The following is a 15,389-nucleotide window of genomic DNA, read 5'->3' on the forward strand; positions in this document are numbered from 1 at the left end:
ATAAATGATTTTTTGTAGTATATTTTATCAATTAATACTAGATAATTACAAATTTCAAGAATCATTGATTGGGAATTTAAAATTTTGATGAATTACTATTGATTAATAATTATGAAAATATATTATTATAAATAATAATGTATTTATTGCTAAACATTAAATATTTTTCTTAATTTATGTGAAAGTCTCAAAAAATCATCTATTCAGAGGAAGATTTAATTAAATTAGAGACAAGAATTTGTTTATATATTTTGGCTTAGCGGAAAGATTAAAAATTAAAGGTCAATACAAGTTGTACATGTATTTGTCATTATTGTTCAAAACAAGGTTTGAAAAGTTCTAGTAGTATAATAATAGGAGCAGGAGAAAACATTTGCCGACAATGTCAGGGGGAAACAAATTAACCGATTAATTTCTTATCTTAATAAAAATATTTTTTGACAGCTATGTATCAAAGTTAATCCCAATAAATATTGTAATGTCAAACTGTTGGATTTCAAGAGATTTATAGTTTTTAATACTAAACCAAGTACATCTATGTCTAGAAACAAAACGTATACATTCAAAACGAAATGCATTTGTGAAATTATTATATTTCATTGGTTAAATTTATACGATTTTACAAATTATTATAATGTTTTCTATATATACAAATTTAAAACCTAAATACCAACCGAAAACATAGTGCTATAGTGGCCAATCTTAAACAAGAATGTTTCACGCCGACATGCATATATACTACATAAAACATGAGAAGCACTTGTAGAGTTATATATTTAATACATTCTTGGTATTTTAAAGCTGAACTTCTAATCCTATTTGTGCCTCGCACGTAAGTTTGGTTAGGTCTATTCAAATTATTATATATTTTTCTATGTATTTATATGACTCTCCAACATTTCCAAATTAATATAACTAGCACGAAACTTCAAAAGAAAAGAGAAAAAGAGAGACGGAGGAACAACGAAGATGTCCTCCACTTACGGCAAAGTCGACGAGCGTGAACACGTAATGCTCGAAGCTCGTCGTAAGACGAGGAAGAGAATTGCAATCATCGTTGTATCACTAATAGTTCTTGCCATAATCGTGGTCGGAGCCGTGTTGGGAACCATGGCTCATAACAAGTCATCAGAGACAGTGGAGATCAAGAACAACGGAGACTCAGTCTCCGCATCCATTAAAGCCGTTTGCGACGTTACGTTGCACAAAGACAAATGTATGGAAACCTTTCGATCAGCTCCAAACGCGAGCAGTCTCAATCCGGAAGAGCTCTTCAAATTCGCAGTCAAAATCACAATCGTCGAAGTTTCAAAAGCTCTCAACGCATTCTCTTCCCCCGGGGATGAAAAGAGCAACATCACCATGAGTGCATGCGCTGAGCTTCTTGACCTAACGATAGATAACCTCAACAACACGTTAACGTCATCATCAAACGGTGACGTCACGGTACCTGAGCTAGTCGATGACCTCCGTACATGGTTGAGCTCAGCCGAGACGTATCAAGAGACGTGCGTGGATACGTTGTCTCCAGATATGAAGCCGTTCGGAGAAAGTCATCTCAAGAACTCAACAGAGATGACGAGTAACGCCTTAGCGATCATCACATGGCTCGGAAAGATCGCTGACTCGTTCACACTCCGAAGGCGTCTGTTGACAACCGCTGACGTGGAGGTGGGTTTCCACGTGGGTAGGAGATTGTTGCAGAGCACGGATTTGAGGAAAGTGGCGCATATCGTGGTGGCGAAGGATGGTTCGGGGAAGTACAGAACCATAAGTAGAGCTTTAGAGGATGTGCCTGAGAAGAGTGAGAAGAGGACGATTATATATGTGAAGAAAGGAGTTTATTTTGAGAATGTGAGGGTCGAGAAGAAGATGTGGAACGTTGTGGTGGTGGGAGATGGAGCGAGCAAGAGTATTGTCTCTGGTAGACTCAATGTCATTGATGGAACTCCCACTTTTAAGACCGCAACATTTGGTAAAGTTCAAACAACACAATATCATTACTTATTATCCAAGAAAGTGACTCATGTCATAGTTGGTATGTTTTATGCTCTGTTTTTTACTCTGTTTTGTATTGTGCAGCTGTGTTTGGAAAAGGGTTCATGGCAAGAGACATGGGCTTCATCAACACAGCCGGTCCAGCCAAACACCAAGCCGTAGCTCTAATGGTAAGCGCAGATCTCGCTGCCTTATACCGTTGCACAATGAACGCATATCAAGACACGCTCTACGTGCATGCACAACGCCAATTCTACCGTGACTGCACCATCATTGGAACAGTCGATTTCATCTTCGGTAACTCAGCTGCAGTTCTCCAAAACTGCCGGATCCTCCCTCGCCGGCCAATGAAAGGACAACAAATAACAATCACGGCTCAGGGACGTAATGACCCGAACATGAACACAGGAATCTCAATTCACCGTTGTAACATCTCTCCGCTCGGTGACCTAACCGAAGTCAAAACGTTTTTAGGTCGACCATGGAAGAATTTCTCGACGACGGTGGTAATGGATTCTTTCTTGCACGGTTTTGTTGGCCGGAAAGGTTGGTTGCCTTGGACCGGAGATTCTGCTCCGGATACTATATTTTACGGTGAGTATAAGAATAACGGCGCTGGTTCGTCGACGAGGAATAGGGTTAAGTGGAAGGGTTTGAGGTTTCTTAGTACCAAGGAAGCTAATAGATTCACGGTGAAACCTTTCATCGACGGAGGAAGATGGCTTCCGACTACGAAAGTGCCGTTCAGGTCCGGTCTCTGAGTTTGTCTATTCCGATGATGAGATTTACAATTGCAAATCTCTTTTTTTTTTTTTTTTTGGATATTTCTAAAATTTTATTTGTTCATTATACTGTAAACATTGTCAGTGTTACTCTTATTCCCTTGTAAAATTGTTTGATTAAATTAAACATTTTCAGTGTTCTAATGCTCTTACTCAAATATAATTTATGTGATTGTATTTAAAAGTTTTTATGGATAAAACATTATCCAATAAAATCATATGCTAAATATGATGACTTGAAAAAAACATTTTTTGTAAGTTTTATATTGTTAATGATTCTAGATAATTACTCGTGTTATAACACTGATTAAATTTTATTTTATACAATATTTTGTATATTTTATATTTTAAAATAAAATTTTAATATGTTTTATTAGTTTATGTATGTGAAGTTATTTCAACAATGTATATTCTACATCATGACTTAAATGTCATTATAAGACATAATTTTGTAAATTTGGTTTTTAAGAAGCGAGTTATTATATTATTAGTAATTTAATATATTGTTATGTTTTTTGTTTTAATATACTTGGTTTCTTGAAATTATTTCATATTATAGTGACATATTATTGACATTGCTATAACAAATCAATTTAGAGTGTTTATAGTTTCTAACTTTTAAGTTTCAATATTTTTCAAATATTTCAAAATAAATTATTTAAAGTTTATTATATTATATAAGATTATAAAATTCAACAAAAAAATAAGAAATTGAATTTAAATATTCAAATTTTGACCCATTACTCAGTTAAATTTTTAATTCAATAGATATTATTTTTAAAGAGTAATATTACTAAAACTTGAATATTTTATAGATTGAACAATTTATATTTGTTTTAAAAATTAAACTTATGGTATATCCGGAATAAAACTATTTTTAAATTATACTGTAATAAATAACATGATAATTTATTTGTTTCACAAAGTAGACTCATATATATAAATGAGATGTGAAGTATAATGATAATTAACAAATTAATATGTTAAGTTATATATTAAAGGAATTTATTTGATGAATAATTTAATAAAGAAATTTATTATGGTAAGTTAGATGATATCAAATGATTCTTTAAAATATTCTCTTTATTTTAAAGATTTTTGGAAACAACGTGATCTATAAATAAAATATTCCAAAAATAAATTAAAGTTGCACCCACTATTTTAACTTGTAACTAATTAATCTATAACCTATTTGTAACCAATTTATTAAAATTATATAGTATACAAAACAATATTGTGTACTTCCGTTTTATTATAAAGGGGATGTGAAATTATTTCGTACGAAATAATTTCAGATTTTAATCTGTAGTTACTAGCATCATTAAACTTAAGTATCATTTATAGTTCTTCCATTAACTAGTATGGAAGCTACAACAATAAAATATATATAATAATAATAATAATAATGTTGAAATCATGATATTTTATTAATTTATCTATTTATTTTATAGTATAAATTAATCGTAACAATTGACCAAATTGAGTGCTTGTTTAGTAACACGTCTAATTATATCCTTTTCAGTAAGTTTTTTTAGTTTTTCCTTTTGTTCAAAAGGTTTTGATTAATTTTATGCTTAATTTTTATATTAATTTTTGAGTTTATCTTTTACGATGATGAGATTTCGAATTAAAATCTCTATTTTTTTTGGATATATGTAAATTTTTAATTTGTTCATTATATACTGCAAACATTTTTAGTGTTACAACCGTGATACCTATTCTTCTACGTATGGCACAGCGTCCTCTTCGTCGTCGCAATAACCTTGTAAAATTGTTTAGTTAATTGATTTAATTAAATTTATATTATTCAAAAACAATAAATAAAATTAATATTATTGGCTTATTGCTATGGTCTATAGATCAAATCTCATCCACTACATTTTTATCGTGCGTTTTAATTATCACCAAAACTTTGCTTTCAACAAAATTCGAGATATATAGTCTCCATTTAGAATTTCATCAATTTATTATTTTTTAAAAACATAAAAAAAACTTCTTATATGCATGCATAAAAATCATGAGAACAACTCCCATTGGCTCGTCTCGATAAAATAATACATCTTAGTGCCTCGCACGAATGTATTTATTTCAACCGACGATATTTTATTTGTAAATCTAGATCTCAACAACTATGGTTTTCAAATAATACGGTGTTCTTTTCATTCTTTGTGTAGCAAACCACCATAGAAAGGAATATCGGTTTGAGGCAACCATGTATCTCCCATGGTAAAGTTGTAGACCGTGAAGTTCATGGCTTCTACCAAGTTCAATATATTGTACCCTAACCACTGCACTCTCTGGTTCGTGTTTGCCCCTGGTCCAAAGTTACTGTACTCACCGTAGTAGATTGTATCTAATCCAGTTGTACCGTTCCATTCGAGCCATCCGACTGGTTGGACAATGTCACTGATATATGATTGCATGAAGACCGTCCTTGCGTAGGGCTTCCATGGTCTCCCTAAGAATGTCATGGCAGAGTTAGGATCAGCTGCGAGATCAGGGGCGGCTTTTATTGTACAATTGATGATAGAGATTCCCGTATTCTGGTTTGGATCGACTCTTCCATGAGCTGTTATAGCGTTCTTTTGCTTTGCCATTGGTTTTCTAGCATATATGTTGCAGTCTTGAAAAATTGCGGCTGCGTTCCCGAATATAAAATCGACGGTACCTATAACAAAAGGGAAGAAACAGAGGACATATATTAAATCATGTCGGTTACTTCAATAAATAGATATGTGGTATAGAAGAGTTGGCTCCACTAGATTGCATAGAATTAGATCACCTCCCTGTGGATGCAAATTTTAGCAAGGACCACATGATCATTCCAAATATAAGAATCTATATATATGATTGACATGTTTTGTATTTTTGGTAAGTTCAAACTACTAAAGAAAATATCTTAAGTTGTGAAATTTGAGCCTAGTTTTAAAAAATCATATCCCAACAACAGTTAATAAATAAAATAAGTATGGAAAATGAGGCATTATATTTACCATAGATATCGCATTCGCGATAGAATTGTCTCATAGAATGGACGTAGAGAGTATCTTGATAGCCTTCAAAACTACAACGATAAAAGCTTGAACTTTCTGCGTTGTTCCTCAAAGCCACAGCCTGATGTTTTTCAGGTCCGGCTGTGTTTCTAAATGTAACATCAACCGCCATGAACCGCTCTCCAATTACAGCTAGAAAATAAAAATACAATTATATATCACAAACTAAGTAAAGTACTGCTTGGCCAATTACTACAACAAAAAAAATTAAAAGAAAAAGATAAAAATACCAACCAAAGCTTGAGCTATTATACGTAGTCCAACCGTCAATAACGTTATGGTTCCCAGTAATAATCGTCTTATTGATCCCATCTCCGATAAGCATTAAGTTCTTTTTATTCATCTCAACAACAATATATTCTTCGTAAACACCTTCTCTTGCGTAGATAACAAAGTAACCATCCTCTGGTCTAGTGTTATTAGGTGCAGCTGCAATAGCTTGAGTGATCGTCGTAAAGTTGTCGGATTTGTACGGACCGACAATCACTGCTTTGCTCACGAGGATGGAACCGCCGCTCGTCGGACCTAGCTCCCCTAATTTCCGGCTAGCTTTCCGGCAATCTTTGTCCTTGTCGCATGTTTTACGTAAACCCTTATACCGCCCAAAAAAAAAAAATCATCAAAAAATATATTTTCGGAATATTTCAAACCAAAATTTAAATTGATTTTTTTTTTTTCATTTGTCATGAAAAATCAAATTCTGAAGTAAACTTTTTTGTTTCTTAATACATGATTAGTAATTTAGCATATAATTAAACTCGTGCCTTGCAAATCAATGTTTATTGTAGCCACACATGAAATGACGGTGACAATCTAATGAGTATGAGCGCATGCACGTGAATACCGTTGGATTCGAATATGGACCATATTGATGTATGTTTTTTGTTAAAGTAAAAAAATGGGACCCGTTTGATCATTGTTCAATACTAAAATGTGCGTCGGCCATGTGATCTTTACTCTCTTTTACGCGTTCTGGCTCACACACACAACAAGACCACATCCACTTATGAGTTATGACTCGATCTAGAATATTAAGATATGCACGAATATCATATCATTCCGTGCGTCCAAAACTAGCAAATTCATACCGTATCTAAGTTACTATGTCCTCCTACGAGGCTTATTCAATTATACACGTACGACCAAAAGTTTATTTTTTAGATAACATATTTGAATTTATGTGGTGATACATCGCCATACTAACACAAACTACATGTTCGTCCATACAAAAAATATTACATATCTCTGATTTAATTCTTTATAAATCAGGAATTATATATATCTTATAGAAAGAAAAATATCTTAGATTTATACTGTTGTTGATATTTCCTCTAATTTCTGTTTTAATCTCTACGCCAACCATTTAAAAATAATGTCTATATTACTAGATTATTAACAACTTTAGAATATGTAGAGGAATAAGCTATACTATAAAGTATAAACAGACAAAGAATTAAAAACAAACTTAATTAGTTACCTTAATCAAAGTCTCGAGCGGCTCGCGATAGGTTGAGTTCCCACCACCAAGAATCTTTCCTTTAGAGGCTTTAAACGACCTCTTAAGGTTACGGTTAAGCGCGTGGCTCACAAGCCCCAGCGAGATACCGTAAAGACGCGTGAGATTCCCCATCGGTGATCCTATCGCGGCGGCGAATCCACTCTTCGCCTCCACGAGTCCTTCCAGACACGTCTCCTGATTCGTCACCACACCACTGAGAAGACTATTCACATGCTCGACGAGAGCTGCGGTCATCACCTGCGCGCTCTTGAGCTCCGTCGTGACGGTTTCGAGGTAGTTCACACTCAGCTCCGATAACTCACCACAATCCGCCAGCGCGCCTATTTCCTCGGCCGTGGCTGAGCCTGGTTTGCTTCTCACTCGCCGCGCGTATCCGGTGATTGCTTTGGAGAGACGGCTTGCTTGCTTGAGGCATTGCTTTATCGTGAACTTGCCGTAACTGTATGGATCAGATGGTGATGACCTGACAGCGTTGAGGATCGAACGGCATAGCTTAGGGTATGGAGTTGACTTACAAGCCTGAGAAGACGACTGTGACTGTGACGGAGGCAAAGTAGGTGGTCGTGACGGAGGCTGTGAAGGTGACAGTGACGGGGACAGAGATGGTGACTGTGAAGGAGGTTGTTGTGTTGAGATTAGCAAAGCCAATGAGAGGAAACTAACAGACAGTAACAAGAGAGAAGAAGAGAAGTGTAGTGTTTGCATTTTCATCTTGTTTTATCTTTCGTATGTATTAATGGTATCTGTTTTTGTGGATCTGTATAGCCAATATATATAGACTCTAGACTACGAGGAGGGTTGTGATATTTAATGAATGCATGGATTCGAGGGAAATGGAATTATGTAATTGCATGTTGGTCTAATTATTAATATACACGTATAGTTTATTTTTTGGTCAAATAAAGAGAACTAATTGTTTTTTTGCAGCTGGGTGGTCCACCGTCACGATGACCGGACTTGGGTTGACTTGGTTAGTAGAAGAGTTTTTATTACATGTGATTTAACCGTGAAATTGGGGGCTGTCTTTAGAGCTTAATTTTGTGTTTAGTCCATTTAGATATGCCAGTTGACACTGTTAAAGAATTAACGTTAATCAGTCATGAACAACATGTTGAGATTAATTTAACTTTATTACTATTTTAGAAGTTAACAAGCTGGGTTGACTTGATTACAAAGGGATTCCATATTATATGATTTGACCGTAGATTGGCATGTGATGTGTCGGGGAGCTTTTTAGACAAGGCAAGATGGTGAAGCCTATAAAAGAAGTCGTCACTCTCTAAAGCCAAGACGGTGGAACCGTGTAAGTCTAAAAGAAGTCGTCACTCTGTCTAATCTATCACACTTACAAGTTATGGAGTCCAGTTAATATTACCCACTCTTCCTATCAATGCCCTGTTGACAATAACCATCATAATCCAAAATCAATATTTCTTAAACTATCAAATATTTTGTAGGAACCCTCTACTAGAATTTGTAGGAACCATTGGAGAAATATTTTGCTAATGGCATCATTTACAGACCTACTATAACTATATTGATATATAAAAGCATTCTTTGAAATTTTTAGTTATCAAGAAAAGAAAACTAAAAAAGATAATCTGTGTTACAAAACCAACACCGAATGCCAAATTAAATTCTATTTGGTTTCGGTCAGATACCATCTAACCAAATAAACCGAACTAAAACAGATTTGAAACTAAGATCGATGTGTTTCCTACTCCACAAAACTAAAAAGAAAACCGTGAAGAAACGTTAATTCTGATTACAACTGACTAGAAGCTTTACCACTAAATAAACCAACAAAAAACAAAAAGAGAGTTATCTATGAGAGGGAATGTTACAAGGAGAAGAAAAGATTCAAGTGGACATCAGATCAAGCATGAACAGCAGAGACCGAGTCTAGTTCACGGCCATGAACCCTGAACCGGTAGATGCAAGTGTGTGAAGAGCTTCCATGGTTGGATGTGAAGTCTAGCCTGACAACGTTGACAAGTCCCGAGTAACCAGATTCTGCAATGTCGAATGTCTGTGCGTTGGACCTGTCTAAGTCGTAACTGAATTCTGTAAGACGGAGCATTGTCTCACTCTCCGTATCTTTGTCTTCTAACCATCCTGATACTCGGCAATCCTTTGGGGCGCTTGATCTGTCAAACGCTACGGCCTGTTCATTTTCATGGCGCATAACCGTAAAATCAGTGTAAGGTTTTAGCATTCAGATGAAAAAATGATCAGACAAATGTTTACAATGGGAAGCAATGTGTGACCACCAAATTACACTCTCTAAGCAATGCGACAACACCCTTATGATACTGTGAATATAACAGTTCCACTCATTGTAAACGTACACAAGCTCTTCTGGTACATACCATTATTTTCTAATTTTTCTTTGCCAACGATATCCCAAGAACTCAACGGAATATTGATATTATTCAAAGGAACTGCTAAAGCTAGTGGGTAGCAGGGAAGAACATATGTAAAACTCTACTCAAAGATGGAAGGAATCAATATACTGGTTAAGCAACTTAGATCCTATTTGATGCATCTTTACACAAATACCGCCGTAAACTAAACCTCAAGCTACAAAATCAAATTCACAAAACTAACAATCCAAAAGCACATGGCATCTCAATACCAAAACATTTATCAAAAAACCTTCTTCAGGGCTCTCAAATCAACCTATAGAAACTGATTTCTCTGTGAAAGTATAGTATAAGATGCAAGAACTACCTTAGAGACATGTTCCAAGGTAACAGCCTCTGGTATTATCGGCGCTCTTAGCCTGATTTGGACATAGCCATTGCTTCCTTTCAGAGGAAAACACTGTCCAGGCTCCCCGAAACTCGGAGTTAACATCTTAACCACCTTGCTATGAACCCCTCGCCTGCTTGTCCCAAACCAATTACCCCGACTTCCAACAAGATATGGGTCAGAATGCCCCATTACAAAAGCCCCAGCAGACGCTAACGCATAGTCTACTCTGCCAAGGCCATCAGCAGCATGCTTTCCAATCTCTTTCTCCACTACACCACGAGCATAAGCCCTCAATTCATCAATGTTAACAGTAGAATCATGGACCTTATTACCCTTCTTCAATTCATTGTAAACCTTCTCTAACTCCTCTCTAGATACCAAAGGTTTAGTATTGAACTCATCTACGGAAGCCTCTAATGTCTCAGTCCTAGACTCTACCTTCTTCAACTCACCCTGCAACGCAGATGACGTGGAATCGATCGTCTGCCTCAACGCTCTTGCTTCGCTTTCCATCTTCTTATCAAGAAACTCGACTTGAACCTGCATCATCTTCGTCGTCGTCTTTACCAAACCATCAACCGCCGAGATACGACTCTCCAATTCCGATAACACCATCTCCGTTTCAATCGGAAAATTCGAAGACGACAGAGACGTATCCTTCAAAGTCAATTTCCTAATCAATTGAATCAACCCAACGATTAACAGAAGCGCCCCGAATTGCTAATACCCTAACCACTGTCTTCCACTGCGCCTTGTTCGTCTTATTCCCCTGAACCTTCCGCGTTCGACGCTGCGTGGTGGTGGTCGTCGTATTAGCCCCCGTCGCGGTGGTTCCTGGCCTCCTCGTCACCGGACCTACGTTGTAACTGCTAGATCTCTCAGCGACAGCCTCGGCGCGAATCAGATCCTTGGTCGACGACTCTCCAATTGCCGCATTGGCGGCATGCGATTCGCTCGGCGGGAAATCAAAACTAGATTTCTTCTCACCGGCGAGAACCGGCGTCCGCTTAACGACCGTCGTTGGAGTACCGGTGAGAGACACCGTCGACGCCGACATAACAATTTCACGATTTTGCACTACAGAATTCGAAATCCTCTCTTCCTTTAGATTGAAATAAACCCTAATTTTTGACTAAACAGAGAGAGATTTCAAAATGGAACCGCTTTATATATATTTTTTGGGGACAAAATACAAAAATTTCGAAATCTCAAAGTCGTTTTTTCTTCTTCTTCTGGGAGCGTCTATGTTCTCATCCCACACATTCGTTTCTTTTGCGGTGGATACGAAATCGAAAACGCAAACAAGAATTGTAATGGGCTTTAATAAGCCCCACGAAAGAACTGAGCCCACCTCCATACTAATAACTTAATAAGTAGAGCAAGCAAACCCAATATATACAACTTGACCGGTTCAGTCCGGTTTACATGTAACCGATTCGCTTATTTTGTTCATTTAATTAGGTGTAGGTCCAGAGTAGCTTTTGCTCCACCGGAAAATGGAAAATCCGGTGATGTCATAGAAGACTTTTAATATAATAATTTAGCACCTCTAAAGCATGTTTATAAAATCCGGGGTAACAGAATTGTGACCGAGAAATCTTAACAATATGTATTAAAGTTTATCAAGAATATATATCTTGGATATAAAAATATAGAAATTGTCAAGATTCAAATTTTAGTTACTTTATATCATCAAACTTAAACCAAACTGAAAGTTTTCTTTTAAGATTTGTTCAAGATTTGTTCATGAAGACCAACATAGCCACCACATGTATTCAATTATTGATTAATACTTTTATCCATATATTCAGTTTTAGATCTACACGTACTAAAACTTCTCGAACTAATAATGATACTTATACTTTTTATAAAGTTTAATAATTTATAGTATTAATAATGATACTTATACTTTATATAAAGTTTAATAATTTATAGTATATATACTTTCTATAGAGTTTAAATATTTCTAAAAAGTTTTAAAATAAAAAACCAACTTTTAAAATATCATAATTTTAAAAAGCTTAAAATATTATAATAATGTATTTTGATTTTTTAAAGTTTTTATTTGTACATATTTCTTTCATTTTCATGGATTAACTTTTTTCTAAAAAATCTTAATAATATAGAAAACTATTATATTTTTTGAAAATATGAAATAATGAAGTGTCAAATCCTATTGATTGTTTAAAATCTTATGTGGACATTTATTTATTATATAGATTCATTTCAAATATTTATCTTAGATTTCACGTATATAAAACAAAACTATAGGCGAGTTATAATATTAAAATTCTATTTATAATTAAGGTGTAAGATTACCGATTGATATAATAAGTCGTGCAAGCAAACCCGGTATATACAACTTGATGGATTCAGTCCGGTTTACACGTAACCAATTCGGTTGCTTTGTTCATTTAATTAGATCCCCATTTTGGTTCGGTTGAATCTTAAAGTCAATAAAAGCTAACTGGAAAACAAAAAAGGAAACAAAAAACCCTATTTTAGAAATCGCTAGGCGCTAGTTGGACAGTCGGATTGTGCTTAGCGCCTAGCGAGAAAATCAGTGATTAAATGGGAATTAATCGGGGACTAATTTTATAGTTATTTTATTAAATTAATAATAAAATAAAAATATATTGTACTATATATATATAATTCTACTTATATTAAAAGAAAAATATCAAATAAAATAAAAAACTATAGTATTGTCTTTAAAATTATAGTAAATACATAAAAACGTAATTCTAAAAGAAAATTTTATGATTTTCATTAAAAGTTATACTGAGTTAGTCGAAGAGATACTTTGCAGAACTCCGGTTGAATCTTTGATCTGTATCAAAACGACGTGCAAGCAATGGTACACAATCATCAACAGCAGTGCCGTGCCCAGGTTTATCGGGGCTTAAGGCGAGTTTAACATTAGAGGTCATTTTAATATATTTTATGAAAATAAATAAATATTAAAATTCAAAATTAAAATAAAATAAATATCAAAAGTTCAAAACTATAGAAATTTTTCAGAAAAAAAAATCTAAAAAGCCTTAAACATAATCGTTCTTCTTTCTATTTCAATAAACTCTTTCATCAACTTCTCTTATTCTTTATTCCTTCGGTTTTACGACCTTACTCGGTCTTTCATAATTTAAAGTTTTGTTTTCCTTTTTGTGTATTTTTATAAATAAATATATTTAGAGGAGTCATACATGGGTTGTTTAGGAAATAAAAAGAGTCTTAAAACCATAATGATACACCATTTTTCTATAATCTATACTAGTATTTTTGCAGCAGTTTTTGCTCAAAAATCATTTTGGAAACAATTAGCATTTAATGCATTGTCTTTATTATTAGTTACCAAAATTTTCAAAACTAATTATAGGTAAGACTTAAAAAATAAGAAAATCTTTCTATCTTATTCAAACATAAATCTATGCTTCTCTTTCATTTTCATTTAAATTTATATTTAATTAATCTTGAATTATTCTATAATACATTTACTTAATAAAAATTGTAATTTTTTCCTGCACATGATGTAATACAAATTTTTAAAAACGGACATATATTACTCAATAGATGAATAAAATATACGGGTACAATATCACACATCGCCTAAAAAATTGGGCAATGGTTCAGAGTCATACTATAAAAGAGACCAAAATGATTCAGAATACAAATGCGTAGAAAGCTTGATTTATCAGACATTCAAATTTTTTTTTTTAAATTATTTGGTTTATTCCGGTTCTTAAAATCTTGAAAATATTAATAATATTTAAACGTTTATGAAGTTTTTCAAATATTATAAATATTTAAACTTTATAAGAAGTTTAACTATTATAAATATTTCGACCTTTTTATAAGTTAGAAAATCTTTAAAATATTAATAATATATTTAAACTTTTACGAAACTTCAAATATGAGAAACACACAAACATGTTAAGAATTCTAAGTATTATAATTTTTAAACTTTATAATAAACGTCAATCTTATAAAATATAAATGGTTATAATCTTAATAAATAACATATCAACTCAATCTAATATTTATAATACAAAACAATAAATATTAAATCATGGATCCGGTGACCGGAATCCTAACAGAAAGACCAATCTCAGAAGAGTTTCATGATCAGCTTCCGATTTCTTGGATGGTTCATTGTGATGGAATCATGCTCTGTATATGTAGATATTGGGCACGAGGAGAATCAAATGGATCGAACCATCGGTTGATTACTGGTTTCATGATTATTTTGGGGTTGGATACGACGACGATGCATCTCGTCACAACTACAAAATCTTGAGGTTTGGTTCTCTGTCGTATTCTCCCACTGGTGATACAGATAGAGTTTGTGAGATCTATGAATTCATGTCTGGTGCATGGAGAGGTATTGATGCTGGGTTTGATGCGGATATAGTTATGGAGTGGGAATGTGTGTCTGTCAAGGGCAACATGTACTGGCTTGCTCTAAATAATCAAGTACATGTGTGTCCAGGGCAACGTTCTTTCGTTCTATGTTTTGACTTCTCCGAGGAAACATTCATGTACGTATGCGATTGTCCTGCCTTTTGGAACAATTGTAGCCGATTAGAATGTTTCAATGGAGATAGACTCTCTTTCTTAACACAAGATGGACAAGGATCAAGAGACATTGATGCGGTCGTTTCGTTTGCCACTTATTTCAATGTCACTACTGACCCTGGCCTTGGCCCTGCTCTACTTCCGCGGTTACGGTTCTATACTCGTCCGGGATATTCCATCGGCAAGCACAGAAATATCATGGCATGGAGTGAGCAAACTGTAGAAGAAGAAGAAGATAATTGGGTTTCTGTCTTCACTTTTTACGAAATTGATGAAAGTGGTGTGGTATCAAGGGAAATTGAGACTAGTAGAAGAGGATGGGATAAATACAGTGGCCTGCCAATCTGTAGCTATGTTTATGTTCCAAGTCTGATTCCGGTTCCAGAATAAGAGGTAGATATGAGGGTTGCTTCGTGTTCTTCTCAATGCTCTGTGTTTTTTTTTTTTGGTCTTTGTCTTTGTTGATCCTCTACCATGTAGTTGAAGTCAACTATGATACTATGTATCTACAGCTGTTACTGAATTGACCTCTGGTTTCGGATCTTGAGAAGAAGATATGGGTTTGGTACAGAATTGTCTGTGTATTAGAATCAATCATTCGTAACCTAGATATATATATATATATATATATATAGCTAAACCCCACAGGAGCAGAAACTAAAGCATCATTTCAACTGTATCTAGAAAATAAATATGGTATATTATCCGAGA

The 15,389-nt window shown here is 34.5% G+C and overlaps 3 protein-coding genes and 1 pseudogene across 3 annotated transcripts; 2 read left to right on the forward strand and 2 right to left on the reverse strand.

The window, feature by feature from the left end:
• The first annotated feature begins 908 nt into the window (after nt 1-908).
• Nucleotides 909-2,924, forward strand: LOC104745250 (putative pectinesterase/pectinesterase inhibitor 24). Its single transcript, XM_087489356.1, has 2 exons — nt 909-1,975; nt 2,083-2,924. Exons 1-2 carry the CDS (start codon nt 970-972, stop codon nt 2,757-2,759), a joined length of 1,683 nt encoding a protein of 560 aa, XP_087345482.1. The 5' UTR covers nt 909-969; the 3' UTR covers nt 2,760-2,924.
• Nucleotides 2,925-4,862: 1,938 nt separating this feature from the next.
• On the reverse strand, nt 4,863-8,250 carry LOC104745251 (putative pectinesterase/pectinesterase inhibitor 25). The gene is made up of 4 exons (XM_087487703.1): nt 7,311-8,250; nt 6,068-6,425; nt 5,774-5,965; nt 4,863-5,448 (listed from the first exon to the last, which is right to left on the reverse strand). Exons 1-4 carry the CDS (start codon nt 8,061-8,063, stop codon nt 4,940-4,942), a joined length of 1,812 nt encoding a protein of 603 aa, XP_087343829.1. The 5' UTR covers nt 8,064-8,250; the 3' UTR covers nt 4,863-4,939.
• Nucleotides 8,251-8,915: 665 nt separating this feature from the next.
• On the reverse strand, nt 8,916-11,800 carry LOC104745252 (SUN domain-containing protein 2). Its single transcript, XM_010466449.3, has 2 exons — nt 10,083-11,800; nt 8,916-9,516 (listed from the first exon to the last, which is right to left on the reverse strand). The coding sequence occupies exons 1-2, from the start codon at nt 10,719-10,721 to the stop codon at nt 9,229-9,231; spliced, it is 927 nt and encodes a 308-aa protein (XP_010464751.2). The 5' UTR covers nt 10,722-11,800; the 3' UTR covers nt 8,916-9,228.
• Nucleotides 11,801-14,172: 2,372 nt separating this feature from the next.
• On the forward strand, nt 14,173-15,068 carry LOC104748116 (putative F-box protein At3g10430 pseudogene; annotated as a pseudogene).
• Nucleotides 15,069-15,389: the final 321 nt, after the last annotated feature.

This window comes from Camelina sativa, chromosome 15 (assembly GCF_030686135.1).
Source record: "Camelina sativa cultivar CO46 ecotype springtype chromosome 15, ASM3068613v1".
NCBI lineage: Eukaryota > Viridiplantae > Streptophyta > Magnoliopsida > Brassicales > Brassicaceae > Camelina > Camelina sativa.

Excerpts from the sequence above, each read along its gene's own strand:
- LOC104745251 (XM_087487703.1), bottom strand. The coding sequence starts at position 8,063 with ATGAAAATGCAAACACTACACTTCTCTTCTTCTCTCTTGTTACTGTCT. Across the intron at positions 5,966-6,067 it reads GTATAATAGCTCAAGCTTTG|CTGTAATTGGAGAGCGGTTC; the intron begins GTTGGTATTTTT and ends TTTATTTTCTAG. Across the intron at positions 5,449-5,773 it reads TCGCGAATGCGATATCTATG|GTACCGTCGATTTTATATTC; the intron begins GTAAATATAATG and ends CTTTTGTTATAG.
- LOC104745252 (XM_010466449.3), bottom strand. The coding sequence starts at position 10,721 with ATGGTGTTATCGGAATTGGAGAGTCGTATCTCGGCGGTTGATGGTTTG. Across the intron at positions 9,517-10,082 it reads CCTTGGAACATGTCTCTAAG|GCCGTAGCGTTTGACAGATC; the intron begins GTAGTTCTTGCA and ends GAAAATGAACAG.
- LOC104745250 (XM_087489356.1), top strand. The coding sequence starts at position 970 with ATGTCCTCCACTTACGGCAAAGTCGACGAGCGTGAACACGTAATGCTC. Across the intron at positions 1,976-2,082 it reads TTTTAAGACCGCAACATTTG|CTGTGTTTGGAAAAGGGTTC; the intron begins GTAAAGTTCAAA and ends TGTATTGTGCAG.